Source organism: Trichomonas vaginalis, chromosome IV (assembly GCF_026262505.1).
Source record: "Trichomonas vaginalis G3 chromosome IV, whole genome shotgun sequence".
NCBI lineage: Eukaryota > Parabasalia > Trichomonadida > Trichomonadidae > Trichomonas > Trichomonas vaginalis.
In genome coordinates this window covers 38,241,827-38,265,203 of record NC_067206.1, presented here as the reverse complement: position 1 = coordinate 38,265,203, position 23,377 = coordinate 38,241,827, and the positions used below count along the sequence as shown (strand labels likewise).

General features: G+C 33.2%; 10 protein-coding genes and 4 pseudogenes across 14 annotated transcripts, besides 3 other annotated features; 9 read left to right on the top strand and 5 right to left on the bottom strand.

Moving 5' to 3' along the window:
- Positions 1-13,492: part of a mobile genetic element that runs on past the window's edge.
- Positions 569-1,042, top strand: TVAGG3_0243120 (uncharacterized protein; the record flags this gene model as incomplete). Its single annotated transcript, XM_051227762.1, has 1 exon — positions 569-1,042. One exon carries the CDS (start codon positions 569-571, stop codon positions 1,040-1,042), a length of 474 nt encoding a protein of 157 aa, XP_051112748.1.
- On the bottom strand, positions 1,360-2,220 carry TVAGG3_0243110 (KilA, N-terminal/APSES-type HTH, DNA-binding family; the record flags this gene model as incomplete). Its single annotated transcript, XM_001317154.1, has 1 exon — positions 1,360-2,220. One exon carries the CDS (start codon positions 2,218-2,220, stop codon positions 1,360-1,362), a length of 861 nt encoding a protein of 286 aa, XP_001317189.1.
- TVAGG3_0243100 lies at positions 4,340-5,191 on the bottom strand (annotated as a pseudogene). Its single transcript has one exon. A coding segment is annotated over exon 1 (852 nt).
- On the bottom strand, positions 5,322-6,270 carry TVAGG3_0243090 (keratin-associated protein family; the record flags this gene model as incomplete). The annotated part of the gene is made up of 1 exon (XM_051227761.1): positions 5,322-6,270. A coding segment is annotated over one exon (949 nt), but the record flags the coding sequence as incomplete, so codon positions are not given.
- On the bottom strand, positions 6,671-8,255 carry TVAGG3_0243080 (annotated as a pseudogene). Its single transcript has one exon. A coding segment is annotated over exon 1 (1,585 nt).
- Positions 8,485-9,047, top strand: TVAGG3_0243070 (annotated as a pseudogene). The gene has a single exon. A coding segment is annotated over exon 1 (563 nt).
- TVAGG3_0243060 lies at positions 9,244-9,854 on the bottom strand (annotated as a pseudogene). Its single transcript has one exon. A coding segment is annotated over exon 1 (611 nt).
- TVAGG3_0243050 (uncharacterized protein) lies at positions 9,880-10,281 on the top strand (the record flags this gene model as incomplete). The annotated part of the gene is made up of 1 exon (XM_001579089.2): positions 9,880-10,281. One exon carries the CDS (start codon positions 9,880-9,882, stop codon positions 10,279-10,281), a length of 402 nt encoding a protein of 133 aa, XP_001579139.2.
- On the top strand, positions 11,475-12,056 carry TVAGG3_0243040 (uncharacterized protein; the record flags this gene model as incomplete). Its single annotated transcript, XM_051227760.1, has 1 exon — positions 11,475-12,056. A coding segment is annotated over one exon (582 nt), but the record flags the coding sequence as incomplete, so codon positions are not given.
- Positions 12,783-23,377: part of a mobile genetic element that runs on past the window's edge.
- TVAGG3_0243030 (uncharacterized protein) lies at positions 12,952-13,278 on the top strand (the record flags this gene model as incomplete). Its single annotated transcript, XM_001294049.1, has 1 exon — positions 12,952-13,278. One exon carries the CDS (start codon positions 12,952-12,954, stop codon positions 13,276-13,278), a length of 327 nt encoding a protein of 108 aa, XP_001294050.1.
- Positions 13,279-13,492: a terminal%2Cinverted (terminal inverted repeat of Maverick transposon ID:TVAGG3_0243020).
- On the top strand, positions 17,860-18,222 carry TVAGG3_0243010 (uncharacterized protein; the record flags this gene model as incomplete). Its single annotated transcript, XM_051227759.1, has 1 exon — positions 17,860-18,222. The coding sequence occupies one exon, from the start codon at positions 17,860-17,862 to the stop codon at positions 18,220-18,222; it is 363 nt and encodes a 120-aa protein (XP_051112745.1).
- On the top strand, positions 22,196-22,597 carry TVAGG3_0243000 (uncharacterized protein; the record flags this gene model as incomplete). The annotated part of the gene is made up of 1 exon (XM_051227758.1): positions 22,196-22,597. The coding sequence occupies one exon, from the start codon at positions 22,196-22,198 to the stop codon at positions 22,595-22,597; it is 402 nt and encodes a 133-aa protein (XP_051112744.1).
- Positions 22,617-22,769, top strand: TVAGG3_0242990 (uncharacterized protein; the record flags this gene model as incomplete). Its single annotated transcript, XM_051227757.1, has 1 exon — positions 22,617-22,769. The coding sequence occupies one exon, from the start codon at positions 22,617-22,619 to the stop codon at positions 22,767-22,769; it is 153 nt and encodes a 50-aa protein (XP_051112743.1).
- Positions 22,789-23,373, top strand: TVAGG3_0242980 (phage tail repeat-like family; the record flags this gene model as incomplete). Its single annotated transcript, XM_051227756.1, has 1 exon — positions 22,789-23,373. The coding sequence occupies one exon, from the start codon at positions 22,789-22,791 to the stop codon at positions 23,371-23,373; it is 585 nt and encodes a 194-aa protein (XP_051112742.1).

Here is a 23,377-nt window from a genome sequence, read left to right as displayed (position 1 = left end):
TCGTCAATGGAATGAATGACATTATTAGCTTTGCGAACTTGTTCTATAGCACTTTTAAACATCTCTCTTCTCTGTTGTTTCAGTGTGTCGTCTCTTCTTCTTGTTTCACCAACGTTTGAGTTCGTAAGTTCAAACATCTCTTGACAAACATCATGCGAAAGAGCTTTACGAGTATGACCAACGTTTGCATTTGTTATGTCAAACATTTCTCTTCTTACTTCATGAGGTACTGAACGTCTATGATATAAGTCAATAGCAACGTCATTTAAAGGAAATGCTCTTGCATGGACTTCGTCCTCGCCGCGTTGCGGCTTTATGAACTCATGAATTCTATCATAAGTTATTTCACCATTGTAGTCATTGAGGATGTCAGCGAGTGCTTTTTTGTTTGTCGCGTAATGTTTTGCAACATCTATGTTAGCTTCTGTAGGAAGTTGTTTTATTTCCGAGTGTTCTAACTTAGACAACTTCCGATACATCTTTAGTAGGAAATAAAAAAATTTCTTAGAAAAAAATTAGCTTAGATTTTTTAAGGCTAGTTTTAAAATATTTCGAACTTTTTATTATAATGAAACACATGCAAGATTGCAAGTTCTTTTCATACAATGCTCTCGCTAATGCCATCAAGAATGAGTTCAATAATGCTTCAAATGTTAATGTTATCTTTAACAAGAAGTTTGTGAAAGAATCTAAGTTCGGTCAGTATGTCAGACCATTAGCTATCGTCATTGACCGCAAACGTTATACTTCACAAGAGTTAGCAGTAGTTTTGAAACAAAAGAGTTTCTTCGTGAATGTCAAAGATACTCATTATACTGTCATAAAGAACTCTAACATTGACTTCTTCAGTATTGCTATGAATCTTTCCGAACAGAAAGAATATAAGAAAGGTGAAACAGTTGTGAAATATTATCCTTCATCTCTGAAGACAATAACGAACAAAGATGTCATACAAAAGTTCTTACCAAAGGTTGAAGAAGCTTCTATTGACATTGACGAAGGAAGTGAAATGGTTGAAGAAATAGACCCTGAAGTTATTTAAGCAAAAATATATTTTTGAATAACTGAAAGTGTCACCACGTCACCATGTGCTACCAGGTTAATTAACTTCTTTTAAAAATGATGACAACATGACATTTTGACAACAGTCCAGGAAATAAATTTTATCGTTAATGTTTACGTTAATGTTTTTCATTGAAATCGGTAAGTTTTCATTAAATTTTGACAAAGTGCAAATCTTCACTTCGTCAAAAAGTTAATGTTTTTCATTGAAATCGGTAAGTTTTCATTAAATTTTGACAAAGTGCAAATCTTCACTTCGTCAAAAAGTTAATGTTTTTCATTGAAATCGGTAAGTTTTCATTCTTCCTCTTTGAAGTTGTCGAAATATTCTGTTATCTTTTCTTTCAGTAATGTTAAGTCTTCTTTGAATGTAAGTATTGTGCAACCTTTGATGTCATAGTGTGTTTGAGGAAGTGTGTCTTGAACTATCTGTTTAACATCTTCATTCGGTGTCATTGAAATCGGTAAGTTTTCACGATAGAACCAATTTCTGTCAGATTTGTAAATCTTAGCAAGGTCGTAAAAGCTTTTGTTGTTTCTTCTGACTAAATGCAACATAACCATGTCACTGTCTTCTTCTTTCTCCAACTCTTCAGTATATATCATATACTTATAACTCTTTTCCTTTCCTTTTGGTACTGAACGTGGTATTCTTTTCTGTATGCTTTTGTCTTTGGATTCAATGACTTCATCTTTTGCATGAAGTTTCTTTTCCATATCTTCACGTTCTTGTCTGTGAAGTTCGTCAAGAAGTTTACAAACATACCATGAATAGCGAGCTGAAGCCCATTGTGCCACATTATTTACGAGAAGTCTATGAACATAATATCCTCTCAAACCGTTTGGCAATTTTTCACGGTTTTCATAGAGTTTTGGCGACTGGGATTTTTTACCTACTCGCTGTTCTTCACTGTTTTCAGAAAAAAGTATGTCTCGCTGTGCTTCGCTTAAGAGTTCAATGGTGCTTTGGTTCCTAAACCAGTCTTTAGGAAGCTTAGTGTCTGGAGCAAAACAAGCCGTCAAAATACTTTGCATCTGGTACATATCGTCTTTGACCGAACGAATGAGTCTCAATTGTTTGGTATACTGTATGTATTCATATTCTTCATTAATGGCTTCATGAACGATAGCAGTTGTTGTGTTCTCTGTTGTTGACATATCTGTCTTTATATTCCGGATAAAAAAAATATTTTATAAAAAACTAACTTTATTTTCTGACTTTCACAAAAGACCAAAAATAAACGCTTTACATGTATTTTTCAGCAACTTCGTCAAATAATTTTATAGCTTTATCTATCTCATCTACTTCAAACGTTTCTTTACCTTTCATGGGAGCACCATACATTTTCTCAAACTTTTCAAGTAGTTCTGTTTCTGCAGCTCTCATATCATTAACGAACACAACCTTGACTCTATTGACTGTACTGTCATATCTTTGAGTTATATTATATGTTCTTCCTATCTTATATCTCTTTGTATTGAAGTCCTTCGGTTTCTGAACGATGTAAAGTAAGCCTTCACTGCAACGTTCCGTATCGAATGAACCATATGTTATGAAGTTATATCCAACAACTAGGTCTAACCATAACAAAACTATTGGTATAAGACTTTTGTCTATAAGATATGCTCTTGTTCCATGAAATGCTACTGATATCATAAGCTCAGGATTTCTTGTCAAAAATTTCTGAGTTGAAGCATTTCTAACCCAGTCCTTCGGTCTCTTTCCAAATGGAAATATAATGTCTGACAAAGAATATTTGTTGTATTTCTTTGAGTATCTTACGTTTAAATCACCTATTCTAACCAATTTGGTGTCATTGTCTATCTTTCTAACTGTTTCAAACTCAACCTTTAACATTACTGTTCTTACATACAAGATAAAAATTTTTCTTAGAAAAAAATTAGCGTTATTTTTTTATCTTAAGGAAAATTCATGATTTTTGTTGCTGAATTCAATAAAAATATATTTTAGGTGAAGAGGTGAGATTTCACCTGTTTTCTCACCTAATTTTTCACCCCAGTTATTTTATAAGCGTTTTACATGGTAAACGTTATTTTTTAAATTTTGTGAAAACTCAACGGTTTGACACATGCCCTAAAAATTATTTTACTCAGAATTTTGTTGCTGAATTCAATAAAAATATATTTTAGGTGAAGAGGTGAGATTTCACCTGTTTTCTCACCTAATTTTTCACCCCAGTTATTTTATAAGCGTTTTACATGGTAAACGTTATTTTTTAAATTTTGTGAAAACTCAACGGTTTGACACATGCCCTAAAAATTATTTTACTCAGAATTTTGTTGCTGAATTCAATAAAAATATATTTTAGGTGAAGAGGTGAGATTTCACCTGTTTTTTCACCTAATTTTTCACCCAGTTATTTTATAAGCGTTTTACATGAATTGGACGATGTATATTTGAAATTCTAAACAATTTCGTAGCTTCTATTTCTTCTGTCAGTATGTCAAAAGTTTTAACAATGCCGAAAGTTTCTTTATACTTCTTCTTGACATCAGATAATAGGAAATCGTCAGCTGTTGGATAGTTTTTGTTCAGAAATGCTAACATGTCCATTTTATCTTCTGCTGGTTTCTCTACTTCTTTCTTTAAGTCAGCATAGTCGTTTCTCATACGTTCTATCTCTTTGACGGAGTAGTTATATTTCCTTATTGCTGCTTTACATTTTGAACATTGCGGATTCATTTTTGCGTTATACATTGAAATTTGACCTGCTAGAACAACTAAGGCGTCAATGGTTTTCTTTAACTCAAAAGTTGTTGGTTTTATTTGTCCATTCCATATTTTACATCTTTTATCTTTATCTCTTATCTGCCAAAAAAGATATACAATCTGAGCCGCTAAGCGGTGAGGGTGAAAAAACAGGTGAAAAAACAGGTGAGAAAACAGGTGAAAAAACAGGTGAAATCTCACCTCTTCACCTAAAATATATTTTTGTCTGATTTACATCTAATGAAAAAGTTTAGAAGAATTTTCTTATTCTTTCTGGTAAATGCTTTGTCTGATTTACATCTAATGAAAAAGTTTAGAAGAATTTTCTTATTCTTTCTGGCATATTTTTATCTTTCCAGTACTCCCGCTCTAATGGTCCCAGATGTGTTGGCTTTGACTCTCTCAAGTTCTTAGATGGTATAACATCTTCAACGCCTCCTTCATATCTTACTTTATAAATGTCATCGTTTATGTTATAGTCAAGTATTTCAATAACCACTCCTCGCTTTGCTTCGTCAATGGTTTCAGCAAGTTTGCCATTACTACTTTCGACTAATTTATGACGAGGGTAAAATGCTATGGAGTCGTCAGCAGCTTTTATAAGATATCCATTACCTTGCGTAGAGTCTACGATATAATAATTTCGACTTAACATTAAACGTTTCTTTGTCAACGGTTTGTCGTCAAGAACTACACGAACTTTTGTACCAGGAATGAGGGTAAATTGTGTTGAATTTCTGATATTTTGTGTTTGGCTTCGTTTCTTTTGTATATACTTTTCTTCTTGTTGTTGTGTCATTGAATTTGGTGTATGTCCTGTTGTAGAATTTGTTGAGGAATTATATACTTCGAGAAAATGTTTCATTGTTTCTTCGGTAAAGTCTCGCTCTTGATTTAAATCTCTGAGCGTTCTTATGAAGCGATTAATGATGCCGAGTATGTTATGGTTATGGTCTTCAGTAGTGTAGTGAGTTATTTATGCTTAATGAGAAATTCTGTGATTTCGTTGCTGAGGTATGCACTGTCTTGGTCTGATGTTAAAGTACTTGGGTTATGTTCTGCTACAAACTTTTGTAAAACTCTTAACACTTCACGAGTTCCTTTATTTCTCATTATATACGCAAAAGCTTTGCGAGTGTTAACATTTATGAAGATGAGGAATGGTTTATGTCCTCCTTTTCTGCTTTGAATGAGAGTGTCAAATTGGTATGCGTCAGGAGTGTTGGAGTAAATTGGTAAAAAGTAGTCGTAAGGGTTTATTTTTGTTTGATGTACAACATTTTTGTCAAAGAACTTTTTAACTTCAGCTCTGTTAGTAAATCCCCAACTCTTTGCAGCTTCATTGAATTTCTTAAATGACCTCCATGGATGTTGTTCGAATACTTCTTTCAAGCTCATTTATGTAAAGTTAAAGATTTCATTGAACGCGGTAAGCCTAGACCCTTTGAGTCAAGGCTCAAGCGAGTTCATTGAACTCGGTACCATGCGAATACAGTCACAAATGGTGGCATATAATCTGCACCCGAACCTGTTGGATTTGTTGTGAAAGTGTGTGAATGATTTCCTCCTGGTTCAGTTGGTCGAAAAGTCTTTTTTGCCGAATGGTTATAATCTGGAGATAAAACGTCATTGCCAGCATAATATTCTGAGTTGTATAATGGATGGTCTCTTAATGAGTGACTATGGTCACCAGAAAAGTTTGTAGTTCCTGTATGAGTGTGCGGTGGAAGGTTTGCTTCTTTAATTTTCTTCGAACCACCTGTTTGCTTTGAAGAGTTCGCACAATAGAGGAATTTATCTACAATCTGTTCCCACGTACCAAAACCTAAAACACTTGCTGGATTTGTTGAGTTCATTGACGTATAAATAGAGCCTATAGGATATATGGTTTCAAGAATCTGGACCTTCATTGTTAGAAGTTCATGTTTAACGTTTATAGTTTTATTGCCTTCTACAATATTTATATTGTTTGTTATTAAACCATTAGGAAAAGTAGGAGGATAAATTCTTTGTTCTTGTACAGTTGCACCGTCTCTTCCTGTTTTTGTTACTATTTCGATGCATGCCTTAATTTCTTTAATCTTGATTGTTTGAAATTCTTCATGCACGTGCTCTTTATCGGCTTTTCCATTAAGCGCAGCATTTACTTCCGACTTCTTTGCATAATTTTCATCTACATAAGTTTTGTCGGCTTTCTTATCTAACATTGCTGGTAGTTCGTATGCTTCAAAGTTTCTGGCATGATCTTCGATATTCCTGCAACTGTTATCTAAATTGTTTAGTGTATCTTTTACGCTTGTACTTGGATTCTCTAATGGTGCATTTGAACCAAGGGTATAGTTCAATATTATGTCGTCTGCTCTAACAGTAGTGAAGGATTTATGTGTATGGTTCTTGTCGGCTTTACTGTCTAATGTAGCTTGAAGTTCATTTATATCGGAGATGTTGTGTTTATGAGATTTCAAAACTTTGTTCATTGCTTCGAGTTCAACTTTGTCAGCTTTACTTTTAATAGCATCTTCAAACGTTATTTTTGACTTAACTCTCAAAGTAAATCTTGGTTCAACTAATACACCGTTAACATTGAAAGTAGAGGCATAAATTTCATCGTTATAACCAAATGCTTCTGGTGCTTTAGCTACATCATACTGTACAGTACAGCTTATGTCATAACCTTTAGCACGAATGTATTTATATCTTCTTTCATTAACATTTTTTGTCTTCGCTTCATCACTTCGTGTTAAATATCCATGGTAGTTCGTTATAATCTGTTCGTCTGAAGTTATATAATGAACGTGGTTCTTGACTTTATCACTCAGAGCTAAAAGCTCATTTTTGTCTGCTTTTCGGCTAATTTCTCATTAACATCATTCACTTCTAATTCAACTCTTCCGCCAGAACTCTTATTATCATTAATCTTTTTCATTAATTCGGTAATTACGTCATAAAGACTATATTCTGTTTTCGGTTTTGTAAATAATGAGTCAAAATTTCTTTTCATCATTACATCGCTGACATTAATGATATCACCAATTCCTTTTTCATTATTCTCTTCATTAATTCTGCAATAATGACGAATATATAATCTGTTAATTTATTCTCTTCATCGAGGGTTATAGAATGTTTTGAAATTGAATCATTAACTCCTCTAAATAAATCAATAACTTCAGGATACACGTTTTTAATGTCTCGAATAACCCGACCAGTATCCTGTTGTTCATGTTCTTCGTTCCCGTCGTTACGTGGTTTTATATCTCTAACCATCATCAACGCAGCCATAACCGGATGGTTTGTTGCTACCTGTTCGAAAATCTGACCGTTATGTATGGTATATCTAAATAATTTCTTTGTGTTTGTTAAAACATTTGAAACAAGTCTTTTAAAACCATCTACAAAATTTCCTGTTTCACCTAATGTTCTTGCAGCATTTACAAGCTCACCCATTCCCGCTTTTGACCCCAAAAACGTCCATATTGCATTTATTTCACTCTGTATAGTTGTCCATTCAGCGAAACTAACACCCGCATTCGCTAAGCTGAAAATGAAATTCAGTGGATCGAACTTAATTCCACCTTCTTTTTCAATTTCAACGAACTCACTAACATGAGATTTTAATATTCTTTCGTTAAAATTGTTTTCCCCGATGTTATGTCATTAACGAAACTATCACCGTCAAAAGTTAACGAATTCAATTTCGTCGTTGATGCTTTTATTTCATACACCGCTTTATCGATAGTTTTTGGCTCACCTTCTTTAGAAGCATATGAAACATTAATGAATGAATTATATGTATTCGTGAATGAATTAAAATCAATGATTTTCATTAATGACGCCTTTAATGATTCATTTACTGTCGAATCCCTTAAAGTAATTAATGAACTGTCATTTATGAAAGGTACACTGCAAACCGTCGAGTTTGGATCAAATGCTGTAGTTGGTGCAGGAATATTAATGATATAAGTCATTAAATCATTAAGTGACGTAAATAATGTTGTCGTTTTTGATTTAATTTCTTTAGCATCTGTTATATATGGTAATTTTATTTCTGTAGTTTCTGAATTAAAGATATTCGCTAAAATGTTTTGTAAACTGTTTTGAACAGCTGTGTAAACCGTTGAATCCGGAACTCTTACGATTTCACCGTCCTTAATAAAAGGCATTGCACATGGTGTAGTGCTTGGGTCAAATCTTTCGGGATTATAATTCAACATATATTCTAACGCTTCATAACAGACTTATATACTGTTGTGTCGTTCTTCATGACAACTTCACCATTTACAATGAATGGCATAGTACATGGAGTTAAAATAGGGTCAAACTTTTCATAGTCCTTCCATGTTATGTATTTCTCGGTATTTCCATCACTGATAACAATATATTTGTCAGTAAGTGTGAGAGAGTATTGACCAAAATATAAACGTTTAGCTCTGTCAGCTTCATACGCATATGCAGCTATACTCATATTTTAATGAGAATAAAATGTTGTTCTATTTGCAAAGTACAGACCCAAACGAATACGGGACAGTAAAGCTACAAACAAACTTAGGTCTACAGAATGAGCACTTGCATTCAGAATGGTTGACTTTAATACTATTGCTTCATTCGTTATAACAGATGAAACAGATTTCATGGAGCTTGAAATAGATGGAAAGAAGCACGAAATAAGATTTCACAATAATGTAGAATATAAGATGGAAACATTAGCTGGAGTGTTAAATGCTCTCATAAATACTACAATAAACAAGGATAACGAGAAAACTTAATGAATGTTAAACTTATTGCAGGAGTTTTGAAGTTCAGTTATGCGAAGGAGTTTAAGATACCAAGAATGAGTCATAGAGTACAACTTCTTTTGGGAGCATACCATATGACATTTCCTTTGAAAAGTGTTGACAAAACGATTGAGATGAAATCTGTTCCATACGTATGTTATGGTAATTGTTTGTACATTGAGTCAAAAATAGCTAATGTCACAGGTATTTCAGGAGTTAATAGTAAAGGTTCAGTAGAATATAAATCCTTCTGTTATGCAGTCAATTCAATGTTCATTCCAAACGTTCCTGTCATAGCAACTCATTTAGGTAAATGGGTTCGCATTAGTCCTCATAATTTGAAAGACATGCAATTCAGACTTGTTGACTTTCAAGGAGAGCCTGTAGAACTGAAGGCACCAGTGCGAATGACTGTTGAAGTTGACTTTTTAGAAAATATTAAATGCAACAGCTTACAAGAGAACTCAGAGCTAAAAATATAAAGTATGAATGTTATGTATTAGGTCATGAACTTTGGTTGTTGCTGTTTGATGAAACAAATGAGTTAGTTATGTCAGTCAAGAGAACAGAAAAATATTGTGTTAGTGAAAACTGCACCAAGTCAATAAGATTAGGTTTGCATTATGAAGATGAGTTCGATACTGTTGAAGAAGTTTTGGATAGATATTACAAATTGCTTTAATTTACTAAAACATATTTCAAACAAAGCTTATAGTAAGTAGATAGTTTTGTATACTCGTTCGAATATTTATACTTAAACTCAACTCCTGTAGTTCCTGGTGTTTCAATGATGCGGATGTTACCTATTTTCATGAATTGGCGTTTGACCACAGCATTCGATTTCAGGGTCGAGATAGTCAATGACACATTGTTTCCTGTTATTCGTGATATAACATTTTCAAGGTCCTCCTTTGTTAGAATTATTTGGTTCTTACTTATAAGATTTGTCAAAAGCTTCTTATCGTCTTTGAGTAAAATTGTTTGGTATAACTGAAGAAGGTAATGGTCTACGTTATCTGAAGGATTTGTTTGAACATTTGTGTAAGGGTTGTCGTTGGCTTCTCTTGAAAGAATTTGGTCCAGTGGTGGATACTCTAACTTAACATCTGATGTAGCGTTAGCGTTTGAAGCTGTGTTTAAATTCACGACTTAAGTTCTGGTTCTTTTTCTTTCAAACACTCTGAACTATAGTTCTTTATGACAATATTGTTTGTCGTTCGTGAGTCAACATTTGATGTTGGTTCAATTGGAACATTAACGGCACCAGCTAAGATGGATTTGCTTCTCATTTCATATAGAATAAAAACCTTTTATATGTATGAAATGAACAATATACTCGACAAGGGTTTGAATGTAAAGCTAACGAATGAAAATATTGTTGAATTCACTGAGACAGGAGCTGTGTATAAAGATGTAGAACTACTGAACAAAAGAGCAAAGGGAAGAAGCAGGAATATGAACAAAGGGTGGAAGCCTATAAAAATTTATGTCAATGATGGCTCAGGAGGTTCAAACATAAAGTATGCAGAAAGTTATAGAGTTTATGCTCTCAAAGGTGAAAAGCCTTCATTTAAGAACAGCTATTCTAACGCATATCCTCAAAAGCTAACGGATGGGGAAGTGGATGATATGAATGACAGCAAAAATATTAACAGAAATGGCGACAGAGATGCATGGAATTTGTTTACCATCAGTCAATTGAAGGTTAAACTTTAAAACAATGTTGGTCGTTCCCATGGAATATTTTTGACTTTAATGGTATTAGTCATGATATGAATCTCAAGGTATGAACGAGGAGAGATGAGAGACTTATATGCTTCCCAAATTTCTTCAAAAGGTAATGTTATACCTGACTGTTTCCAAATGAGTTCAATATCATAGCGTGAGAAACCTTGAAAGATAACGAAGTCAGTTATGAGACGTTTTATGTTTAAAGCAAAAACTCCATGTTTGCATAAGTATTGCTACAGTTAATGGTAATGTCTGACTTTAGTTATGATGTTAGCTAATGGTGAGTCTGGCTTTGACACTAAACCTTTTCCGGCGAAGTCGTCACAAACGAGCAGAGTGTTTGAAGGATACTTTTTGAAGGGGTATTTTGAAAGTTTTGATAGAATGTAGTTTGTAAGTCGTTTCATATCGTAAACTCCTGAGTACTGACGTAAGTGGTGTTTGTCAATAATTCTTTCCATCTCTCAGAAGTCTTTTGCATTCCTGACTGTATAAATTCAACGATGGCATAATATTTCCTCTTACGTCGAATGTAACGTTGAAGAAATTCAATGAGTTCACTGTCTGGAACTTTAACGACAGAGGCTTGAACTTTGACATAAATGTTTTCGCTGTTGAGTCCATAGAGTCTGAAGTTGCTGATATAATGATTTGGTCATAGTAAGAGTCGTTTCCTAAACGCTCTGTTATGAGTATATGACGAATGAGGTTAAATGTCTTACCTGAACCCATCTTTCCACAATAGAAATACACACCATTTGAACAGAACTCATAGTCTTACTGAAAGGAAGAATGAGAGAAGAGTTAAGTTTGTCTGTAGTTTCATTCATGTCTTCATCTACGTCATGTATTAAATGCTTCATTTTATCTCCATTAAAAATGCAAGTCAGAAATATTCAGAACATAGCACCGAGTCTAACTGACAAGAGTATAAAGATATACTATGAACACGTTATGATGAAACCAACCAAAATTCAAGAAAGTCAGTATACTTATGAATATCCAAGACACTGGGTAGAGTATGTAGGAGGTGAGAAAGCTATTGAAATCAGACAGGTTCGAAGTATTCCAGCAGGAAGAACAATATTATTGAAGAACTTTAATGTTTTGAGTATAATGATGAAACAAAGAAGCAAGATAGTTTCCCTGTTGCTGTGTATGTGAACTTAGATACAGGAGATGACATGAAAGTTTTTAACACAAAGCTTCAAACGGTAGTGAGAGAACAACTGACTGCAGAAGGACACCCATTACCTTCAGAAGTTACCATAGCATATAATTTTGAAACAAACTCAATAGATTTTAAAGTCATCTCTGCAAAGAAGTCAGGTTTTACATTTAATGAAGCAGATGTATATTCGAATGAAAACTTCAAAGCTATTGCATGGTTAGATAATGACGATTGCTTTAAGAAAATATTTAAATACAGTGACTCAACGATGTCAATAGATGACCTTCGTGGAATGTTACCATCGACGTTTACAGTAGAAGGTTCAGCAGGATTGCTTACAAGATTGTCAATTGGTGGTATTTGGTCTCGTGAGAACATTGTTATAAAATCCAGTATAAGTGAATTTGCTGAAGAATCTATATTATGTCTTTCAAACTACATGTATTCGCCGCCGAAGCATTATAGTATAACAAACTTTGTCAGTAAGTTTAACATAAGACTTGTCGAACCTTCTTCAATGAAAGATGTTGTGCTACCTAAAGATGGAAAGGATGGACTCATTATTGAGATGATTTTAATTGCATATTAAATGAGCTTGTTCTTGAAGGTCATTCATGATGAAATAACTGTTGTAGAAGATGTTAGCAATTGTTCAGACATTTTGAAGCGAATAGATGATATAAGAAAGAAGTTAGATAGACCGCAAAGCGGTGAGGGCGAAGCCGTGAGAATGTTTATGTTTCATTGACTTTCTCCAGTAACGAGAACTTTTATGAGATAATATTGAAGAGAGATGATTTTAATATGGTGTAAATGGTAGCTTGGGCAGCTTTAGGCGCAATGGGAACAAAAGCATTAGCATTTGGAGCAAAAGCACTTGGAGCTTATGATGCAGTAAATAAAATGAGTGGAGGAAGAGTTTCAAAGACATTAGATGCAAATAAAGGAAGATTGGAGGCTGGGTTGCAAAGAAGTTAAGATTAAATAAAATAGGGCTCATAAATAAAGCATCCAATTTGGTTGCGACTGAGTCAGAAAATGCTTTAGGAAAGGACGATGAGTTTGCAAAACACGCAAAAGACTTTAATGACCAGATGAAAGGTGAAACAATGCATTTAAATAGAGTCGATGGAACTAAAGAAAATGTTTCTTCTCCACCAGTAGTTCTTCCGTATGGTCCCTATGGAATGTATGGAAACCCTTACGAAAGACCATTTGACCCATTGACTGGTGGAAGTAACTGGTATCATTACGGCCGAAGAAGAAAGACAGTCAAGTTGGAGACAGACGTGAAGAAAGCAACTAAAAAGAAACCAAGGAAGAGAGTTATAAAGCAATGAATTCAACAGGGTGAAAAAAGAGGTGAAAAAAGAGGTGAGATCTCACCACTTCACCTAAATCTATTTTTGTGCTATGTTTTCATACGTGTGAGGGTGGTGATATCATTAATTTTTAAGTTTATTTTTAAGTTTATTTTTATATAAATGACGAAAACTATTGAGATAACAAACTACAACGGTCATGAGTTCAAGAATTTGTTCTTCGTTCCTCGTGAAAATACATTCTATCAGATACGAGGGAGAAAGAGTAAAGTTAGTTTGAGCGTTTATGAAGGAATGAAGAATGGAAAGTTTATACAAGCATACGATACAAACGGTAAGCGTGTTTCATTAGCTTTGTCAAAACTTACTAACATTTATTTTGACAGTGACTTTGACTCTGACGATTGGAGCGACAGCAGCGATACTGAAGAATATGAACTATTGTGTGAAGCACAGCAATGGGAAGAGTTGCAATACTTTTGTAAGTGAGAACGTTTATTTTTTACAGTAGTGAAGTCGTTAGTGAAAACATTAGTGAATTCGTTAGTGAAGTCGTTAGTGGCTTTATAAATATTTAAGGTTAAGTTGGTGTTGTCGTTTGTGTTGTAAAATATACGTTAACGGTTTTGTAAAGTGTCAAATTCACAAGTATTGCGTACGGAGGAACGCAGTGCCTCAGTACACGACTTAGGTATACTAACTATTGTCCAAAATTTTTAGATTATATAAGATATAATTTTTTATAAAAGTATTATTTTCTAAAAGATAAGTATATATTCTTAATCACAAAACCTAGCATTTTATCATATCTATATATCAGCTTCCTAAATATAATACTCATATAGTTAGTATGATTTTAATGTTTTTGAACATGAAACGAAAATATGATTACAATCATATAACATAATGGAGTTATTGATATAACTTATATGCATGATACATTAAGAAGTCTTCCAACAATATAGATATAGTTGTAGATTCCTATGATTCCTTTTATATTGTGAGATAATAACATTTTTATGCTGTCAGGAGCCTATGAGTGCCCATCCTTAATCCTGGACTCGATAATTTATGCAGAAATTGCTTTTTAAATGTTATTATACAATTATTCACATTTAATGAATTCTTAAAGATTGAGTACACAAACATATTATCAATGATACAAGAAAACTATTCAACTCCAGATCATCCAAACCAAAATTTACAACTGGCTCAAATATTCGCAAATTGCATTCATCGTCCAACCGATCAAATTTCATCAGCTGTACATATCTTAGACACCCTTATTTCAGATACTCATTACCAACCAAAAGAGGATGAAGGTTTTGTACCTTTGGAAAATCCAATTGAAGCTCTTTCACTATTTGTTGATAAATTAAGTCAATTTCCAGTCAATAATATAGATATAAATAGTATGCTAAAAGGTTTATTCTATATAAATCCCGCTCAAATCGAAATTGAAGTATGTGATGGTAAAGTTGAAACCCAAATCGATAATTTTCCTCCAATTTTATTCGCAAACGTAGTTAATACTAATCAATTTTATTTACCTTTACGTTTTGACGAACATCCGGAATTTTATTATGATTTGGTCGCCGTTATTTCAAATCCGGAAGATCATTTTACCATATACATGAAAAAAACAAATTCAATATGGTATTATTTCAACGATCTCAATTCAGATTTCGTAAGAGCAGATTTTGTATATAAGCTCACAAGAAAAGAAGAACGAGTATTTTTGTGTGTCTACCAGCAAAGACAATGTATCGTACAATAATTATTCAATAAGTGTGGAATTCGATAAAAATTTTTGTAAAAATTTATAAAATTTATCGTGTAGTATAAATTACAAAGCCTTTTAAAAGTAAGTCTCTTTAAGTATCATATTCTGAAAGGAAATTGGACTCAGAATATCTTTTTAAATATTTTTTGAAAAATCTGAAAATATGCAGTAAAGATGAAGATCAACAGGACTTTGTGCATCTGTAAAATCAAGCATGACGAATTGCGATTGAATGTTTCTTTGCATTAGTTTAATTCGGAACTTTAATTCTAAAACTAGCCAGAATGAGAATGAATAAGAGGTGGTATACGAATCTATACACAAAATAAATCAATTATAGACTTTGTGCATTTTTTTGGTTTTCGGGACCTTCAGACCTTGCGAATTTGCATTTTTCCAACTTGGACCAAAAAGTGACAATTTGGTCGGAAGCCACCCTTAACGTGCTTTATTTTTTCTTTTTTATAATAATACATATTATTATATAATTAACATATTCATAATGTTTCACCCTTTCAAAAATATAATCCTCCTCCTCTCAAATAAACGTACATACGGGTGGCCTCTTTTTTCAAAAAATTAAAATTTGAAATTTTGGGCTCAAATATTAGAGATTTTTTCAACCTTCAACAATATATGTTGTCTATATCAGACCTCCTTTCTTTTTGATACTTAACATTGTTCCTAAATCTTAGCCGTTAAGGCTGTTCTGAAAATATTTTTTTTTCGAAAAAATTCGAAAAAAATTCTTAAAATTCAAAAATCCCTTAATTCCTGAGGATTTTGGAAAAAAGTTTTTACATGAACATGTGTATATTATATGAAGTATATTGATAAGGTAAAAATCAAATTTTATTGCATATTCATCGAGAAAATAAACTAACGAATCCCTCAAAATTGAGAGGGTAATCCTCCTCCTCTTAAATAAACGTACATACGGGTGCACCCTTAAACAAACTTTAAACAAATTTTCCTTCTAAAAAGAAAATATTTGCATTTTTTTGAAAGTGTTTTAAACATGAAAATATTAATTGTTCTACTAATTGTAGTATAATGGTAATTAAGAATATATCAAATATAAAAATTTAAAATCGAAAAAAATTAAAATATAGCCAAATTTGTATCGGTATTCAAATATATTATACATTAAATATAAATTATCTAATTCAAACCATAATTCATGTTTTAACAAATGAACTTGCACAAAGAATTTCCTCAATGGATTTCCAAATAAATTGCGGATTAATTATCGGCGTAGGCATTGTATGTCATTTGTGAAAGTGTAATATACTGAATCTGGTTTCAAATTGAATTTCTGCTAAAGGGGAAAAAATTACGCGATATAAGCACAATCACCATTGTGATGAGAAAACTTTTTAGAAACAATAGTAGGGTTGTTAGATTCCCGACGATAGGTGTCTTGGAAGATTTGCCTGGTGTCATCATAGTGTCTTTAAGGGTGCACCCGTATGTACGTTTATTTAAGAGGAGGAGGATTACCCTCTCAATTTTGAGGGATTCGTTAGTTTATTTTCTCGATGAATATGCAATAAAATTTGATTTTTACCTTATCAATATACTTCATATAATATACACATGTTCATGTAAAACTTTTTTCCAAAATCCTCAGGAATTAAGGGATTTTTGAATTTTAAGAATTTTTTTCGAATTTTTTCGAAAAAAAAATATTTTCAGAACAGCCTTAACGGCTAAGATTTAGGAACAATGTTAAGTATCAAAAAGAAAGGAGGTCTGATATAGACAACATATATTGTTGAAGGTTGAAAAAATCTCTAATATTTGAGCCCAAAATTTCAAATTTTAATTTTTTGAAAAAAGAGGCCACCCGTATGTACGTTTATTTGAGAGGAGGAGGATTATATTTTTGAAAGGGTGAAACATTATGAATATGTCAGGGTTTCGTTTTGCTAAAATTGTCACTTTTATAGCATATTTGTTTTTGGATGTTTTGCGAAACCAAAAAAAAACTATGATATACAATGTGTGTGTAAAGAAAATACTTTATTTAAAAAAAAAGGTAGTGGGGCTTCCAGCCGCGTTGCGCCCTCTAGCCCCGAAGATGTTTAGTATAAATGAAGTTTTTATTCGGAAAATTGTTAGTCTTCTGGTGTGAATTCGGAGGACTCTTCTTGGATAGAGTCTTGTATTTCCTCCTCCTCTTCTTCCTCCTCCATTGCTTCTGGGAAGAAGCCTTCTTCTGGGTCGAAAACATTATATAATGTGTCACCTTTCACAAAATATATATGTTTTCATGTTTTGTCACTTTTCTGTCACTTTTCGGGTAAAAACATTTTTATTATTATATATAAATGAATTTTACAAAACCTCCGTTACCATTTTTTGGAAATAAGAGTAAATGTAAAGATATTATATTGAGAGAACTTAAGAAACTACCGAATGGTCTAACATTTGTAGATTTGTTCGGTGGAAGTTTCTATATATCCCATTTGTGCCATACAATATTCCCAGACTCAAAGATTATATGCAATGACTTCGACAACTATATGGACCGTCTCAAACATATTCCAGACACAAACAATATATTGAAAGAGTTAAAAGAAAAGATACCTATAGGTAAGATGGAACGTATACCATTAGATAAGAAAAATATTGTGAGAGAGGTTTTGAAAAAGCAGAATATATAGACTGGGATAGTATATCTGCTAGACTATTATATAGTGGTTCTATAAGAGTTCATGACATTGAGACACTTATGTCAAAAGTTTTATATCTTAACTATACAAATGTTTTCAAAGAGGACATAGAAAAATATATTGAGGGTATAGAGTTTGTGAGATGTCATTGGACAGAGTTGTATGAAAAATATAAAGACAAGGAAAATGTTTTCTTTATAGTGGACCCGCCGTTCTATAACACATGGGATTTTCAATACCAAGTAGACTGGACTTTGAGAGACTCTTTAGAAACTTTAGACGTTATACATAACCATCCATGCTTTTACTTTACATCCGATAAAAGTGGTTTAGAAAGTGTCATGAAATGGCTAGAAGATATAAACGACTATGAGTTTAGATATGACAAGATAGAGTATGAGAGAGGTCCCATAAACTGGAGAAAGTGTCACAATAAAGAAATTTTATTAGTAAGTAAATGTGGTTTGAAATAGGACTACTTGTTTTAGGTTTTTTCCATTGTGTCATTTATTTATTTGACGTGGCAGAAAAGTACAGAGAATATGAAGATGAACCAATGCCTGCAAATGTTCAGTATATGTACTCGTAAGAGATATTTTTATCTAATATTAAATGGACGCACAGAACTTAGCGAATGCACAGCAACCTGGACAACCAAACCCAGAGAATATTCCAAATGAAGTTAGAATACAAACTGCAATGGCAAACTATGGTCAAGTGCCAACAGATGTACAAATGCAAACTGCCATGTCAAATGACGCTGCGTTAGGTTTGCCACCATGGTATGCAAATATGAGATGGAAAGAGTTTTATACAAACCCTGAAGTGGGATATAAACAACTTTATGCAGATGACGCGAACACAGGAGTTGACCCAGAATATGTTTTCTACCAGAGGAGAAACAGAATGTATGAGCTCCAGTTAAAGAATGCTATGGAACTCAACAGGAAACGTAAGAGACTAGGTGGACATTAGATTTTTACACGTAGTAAAATGGGTTTCTTCAGTAGTATTGGAAACTTCTTCAGAAGAGTTGGAAGAGGTATATGGAATGGAATAAAATCTGTCGGAAGAGGAATTTGGAACGGTGTCAAAAATATTGGTAAAAGAGTAGGTCAGTTCGTTGGTATTATACCTAAAGACCCTGAACCAGAAGAACAAGCCCCTGTTATACAACAACCTGAACCTGCACCACAGTCTAGTTTGCAACCAAATCCAACACCTCAACCGTATTAAAAAATTATATTTTTACCGTTCGATAGTAGTTGTATATGAAACTAAGTTCTAAGTAAAACGCATGGTATAATGGAATTATTCTTTTTCTTCCATCTGTAGTAAACCATACTTGAAAGTCTGAAATACTTCCACTCGGCGGTTCATATAACTTTGTAGGTTTTTCGTAAAAGTCATTTGCCAAGCATAAGAAAGAGTTTTGCGCACCAGAAAATGAAGCATGAACAATAATAGCATCTTGGTCGAAAACATCTTTAAATAAATATGGTTCATCTCTTGCATATCGACTGTAAATATTTGCTAAAGGAAGTTCGACTTTCTGATTTAACATTCTTTGCAAATAATACCATGACATTGCAGTGAATTCTGTATATATTTGTTCGTCTTTATTTGGATTGTTTTCGTAGATTTGAAATGACACTTGTGAATTTTGTTTGTCATATACAATTCTCACATAAAGTGTGCTATCGGTATTTGCATATTCATCAGCATATTTTGCATAACATGAATTTATTTTATCTTCTATATTTTTTAACGCAGTCTGTAGAGAAGATGAAAGGTCAACTTGTATTAGCTCAATTTCTTCCCACATTTTTCGTTTCCCTTCAGATATATAATCTATATGAAACCTTACAATAAATGGAAAACTTTTATCTTCTACAGACACAAATTTTATTCTTCGAAAGCCAATAGATTTAGTAACAGATGGGTCTCTTAACCATCTTAATGGGTAGTCAAAACGATAGCCTTCATGCTTTACGGTATCTGTCTCAAACTTTTGACCGACATTAGTAAAAAGTTCATCTAATGGTTTAGTTGTAGCAACTCTTGAATTTTCTTTTTCTATTGGAAGCATATTTTATCTATAATAAAAATGTCAAATGAAACAGCGTCTATGAGAGAAATACAACACAACCGACAACTCATTATGCAAGCTCTAAATAAGAACACAACAAACTTTTCAAACTATTCTAAGATATCTGAGTCATTGAAAGAAGGAAACCTAAAACTGACAATAAACCCTATGACAGATGAGTTTCTGTTTCAAGACAATAAAAACAATACTGTCTGTATAAATCCAACAAAAGGAACTTTAAACGAGAAACCTATAAATGAACTTCTTTTGAAAGCAGATGTTGACAACAAAGCTGACAAAGAATATGTAGACGATGCAATAGCAAAAGAAGAAGAAAGAGCTAACAATGCTTATGCAACAAAAGAACATACTCATCCTGAACTAGCAGACAAAACATATGTTGACAATAAAATGTCAAGTGAAGTGACAAGAGCTGAAAACGAATATTCTAAAAAGACTCATATACATTATATTAACCAAATACCAAGTCTTAAGGAAACATTAGAGACAAAAGCAAATAAGACTCATACACATACCATTGCAAATATTACAAACTTACAAGAAACCTTAAACAGGAAAAGTGACGTTGGACATACACATACCATTGCAAATATTACAAACTTACAAGAAACATTAGAGACAAAAGCAAATAAGACTCATACACATACCATTGCAAATATTACAAACTTACAAGAAACATTAGAGACAAAAGCAAATAAGACTCATACACATACCATTGCAAATATTACAAACTTACAAGAAACCTTAAACGGGAAAAGTGACGTTGGACATACACATACATCTTCTGAAATAACAGACTTAAACGTTAGCCTTGAAAAGAAAGCAGATAAAACATATGTCAATGAAATATACCAAAGTTTGATAGGAACAAAAAATATTGAAACTATTGTTGGTGACTTTTCTGTCAATGAAGAAAATAAATATTTTAGATGGCAGTTGGTACAGTCCTTAAAAAATGGTACACGGCATAAACTCATTCCGAAAAATAACAATGAAATGTATGTAAGCTATAAAAAGAATAATGGTACACAAGTTAAAGTTCCATTAGACAACAACTGCTACTTAAACTTATATGGAGACGAACAAAAGAAATATTTAAGAGTTTATGAAATGGCAGATATGACATTGCCTGACCCAGCTCCAGCACCATATTATTATGACTATGGAGATGACGACAGAACACCACATGTAGACCCAAAAAAGCAAACATTATATTTAGAATATTATAGATATAAAAGATATAATACAATAGAAAAAACGAGAATAGTATATTATTATACAGATGACAGAAATAAATATTATAGTCAAGATTTTACCTACCCTGAAAACATAAGATTATATTATAAAAAATATTCTGACACAAACCAGAAGAAACCTGAAATAGCTGCACTATATTTTAAGTTCAAAAGAGACAATCCTATAATATCTCATATGTTTGATTTAATGAACCCAGTAGGTTCTATTTATACATCTATGGATGCAAAAGGTCCTCAAGTAATGTTTAGTGTTGGTGCATGGGAACAAATAGTCGACAGGTTTTTGTATTGTGCAAACTCTTCAAAGGAAACAGGTGGAAGTAAAACGATTTCGGGTGAAAATTTACCTGCACACAGTCATTACATAAGATTAACTACATCTCAATCAGGTTGGCATAAGCATAGATATTGGGATTGGTCAGGAATGAAAAAAGGTAAAGGATATGATGTTAAAGACGACGTTAAGTTTGCTATAAATTGTTACTGGGATGACACGCAGGGAGAAGGAATCCATACACATTTCGTTACAGGATATACACATACAACGGGACAAAGTAAAGAATACATGCCACCTTACATGACAGTTTACGCATGGTATAGAATTGCTTAGTCGTCATTTTCAACTTCTTTAGCATATTCGGCTGGAGTTGTCTTATATTTGTTAGGAACTGTTTTGAAAGTATACCACCTTGAACTTTGACAAGTTTGAAACGAGGTCTGACAATAGTATTTTTATCTTCTGCTTGCAGTGTGTACATTTTGCCATGTTTGCCTAAAACTTCATAATATTCTCTTGTATACTTTCTTCTATTTTTACGAACACGAATGTGAGTACCTGTCGGGTTCCCATTGTTGTCATAGTCAATAGTATTTTCATATGGGTCGCGTTTGGGTATTTCTATTTTTACTTTGTCACCTTTCTGAAGTTTGAAGCCCGGCATTCTTTCTTGTTTGTCTCTTTTGACTAAATTATTAAATATATAGTCTTTCTCTAAGTCAGGGTTGTTTTTCATTTCTTCGGGGGAGTGGTTTCCCAAACCTTTTTGTTTACGGTTATTGTAAATATTTAAAACTTGTCTCATCTTTGCCATGGAGAAGTGTCTATACTTGTCGTCATATGACATTTCATTTGCTTCACCACCTTGTGGTTGGTTTAAGTCTCTTAACATTTTTATACAACCGTCAATGACACCAAGAGCAGAATGGTTTTGGTCGACAATGAAATATTGGTTTACATTTTTTGAACGCAGATAGTTTTTTACATCATCTGATTTGAAAGAACTTTCACAGTCAGATGTCAGTTTTGTTGGATGGTATTTGTCAACGAATATTGTCAAAGCTGCTACGATATCTAAAATATTTTTGGACCATAATGGTATGGCTTCACAGTATCTTGTGTTTTGACCAACAAATATTAACCAGTATGGTGGTCCATCTGTTCTAACTCTCGGAATGTTTTCCAAGATATCCATAAACCAAGCATTTGGTTTTGAACTAAAGATTTTTATCATGAGTGCTTTTTTTGTTGCCTTAGAAACATAGGGGTCCTTGTTTGGATTCGTCATTTTTTACCCTGTAAGAAATGGGTTTATTTGGCGCATTAGCAGGAGTCGCATCTAGATTTTTACCCGCAGTGGGAACAATAGCCAGAGGTGCATTTGGAGTTGGAAGGAAGATTTTGAGTACATTAGGTATACTTAAAGAGAAAGCACAACCTATTATACAAACTGTACAGAAAGGTTGGGATGTAGCACGAGATGCAACAAATCTTATTCCAAATCCTGAAACAAGAGGAAAAGTTCAAGGATGGATGGACAATGTAGGAAGACAAGCAGGAAATTATTATAACAAAGCAAATGAATACTATAACCAAGCAGGAAATTATATGGACCAAGGTGAAAGATTCTTTAACAGAGGATATAACCATGCACAACAGTGGGTAAACAATAACCAACCTCAACCGCCTCAAACTTGGAGAATGTAAGGTTTTTTATTGAGATGAAATGAACAATGCAGCATTGAGACAAATGAGTTCAAGATGGATTTGTCGGCTTCCAGCATTTAAACCACGTGTTTGTAAAGTTCTTCCTATACCTCAAGAAGTTTTAGACCGACTTCAAAAACCTCAACAACCAGTTGAAAACAAACCAAACTAAAATTTTTTACTGAGATGAAATGACCGAAGAAGTTGAAACGGTAGATTTGACACCACAAACAAAAAGTTCAGAACCTTTGTCAAAACCTGTCAAAGAACTTACAGATGAAGAGAAAAATTCAATAATAGAAAGTGCCAGGTCTGGAAATACAAACCCTAACTATAAAGTCACTTTTCATAGAAATGGAACGGCTAGTATCTCAAAAAAGAAACAGACTCTCACAAATAAAATATTGAAATCTGAAGGAGCTTTCGAGACAACAGATGGAAAAGTTTACTTCACTGACCAACAGTTCATTATAGAACATCTCATTGACTTAGAGTCGAAATATTCTAAACTTTACAACAAACACAAAAAGTTGAAAGGAAAACAAAAACAAATGGCATATGATATTTATGAAGATGTTGACGACACAACTGTTCCTGCAAGTGAAGTAAAGTCAGAGGAACCGAAAAGTGACGAAAAACCGATAGAAGAAGAAAAACCAAAAACTGAAGATAAACCAAAACCAAAGTTTAGTTTCCAAACTAAACCAAGTCAACCTTCATTAGCTGGTATGGGTTGGCGTCAAAGACTTATGGCAGCAGGCGGTTATGTAAAGTAAAGAA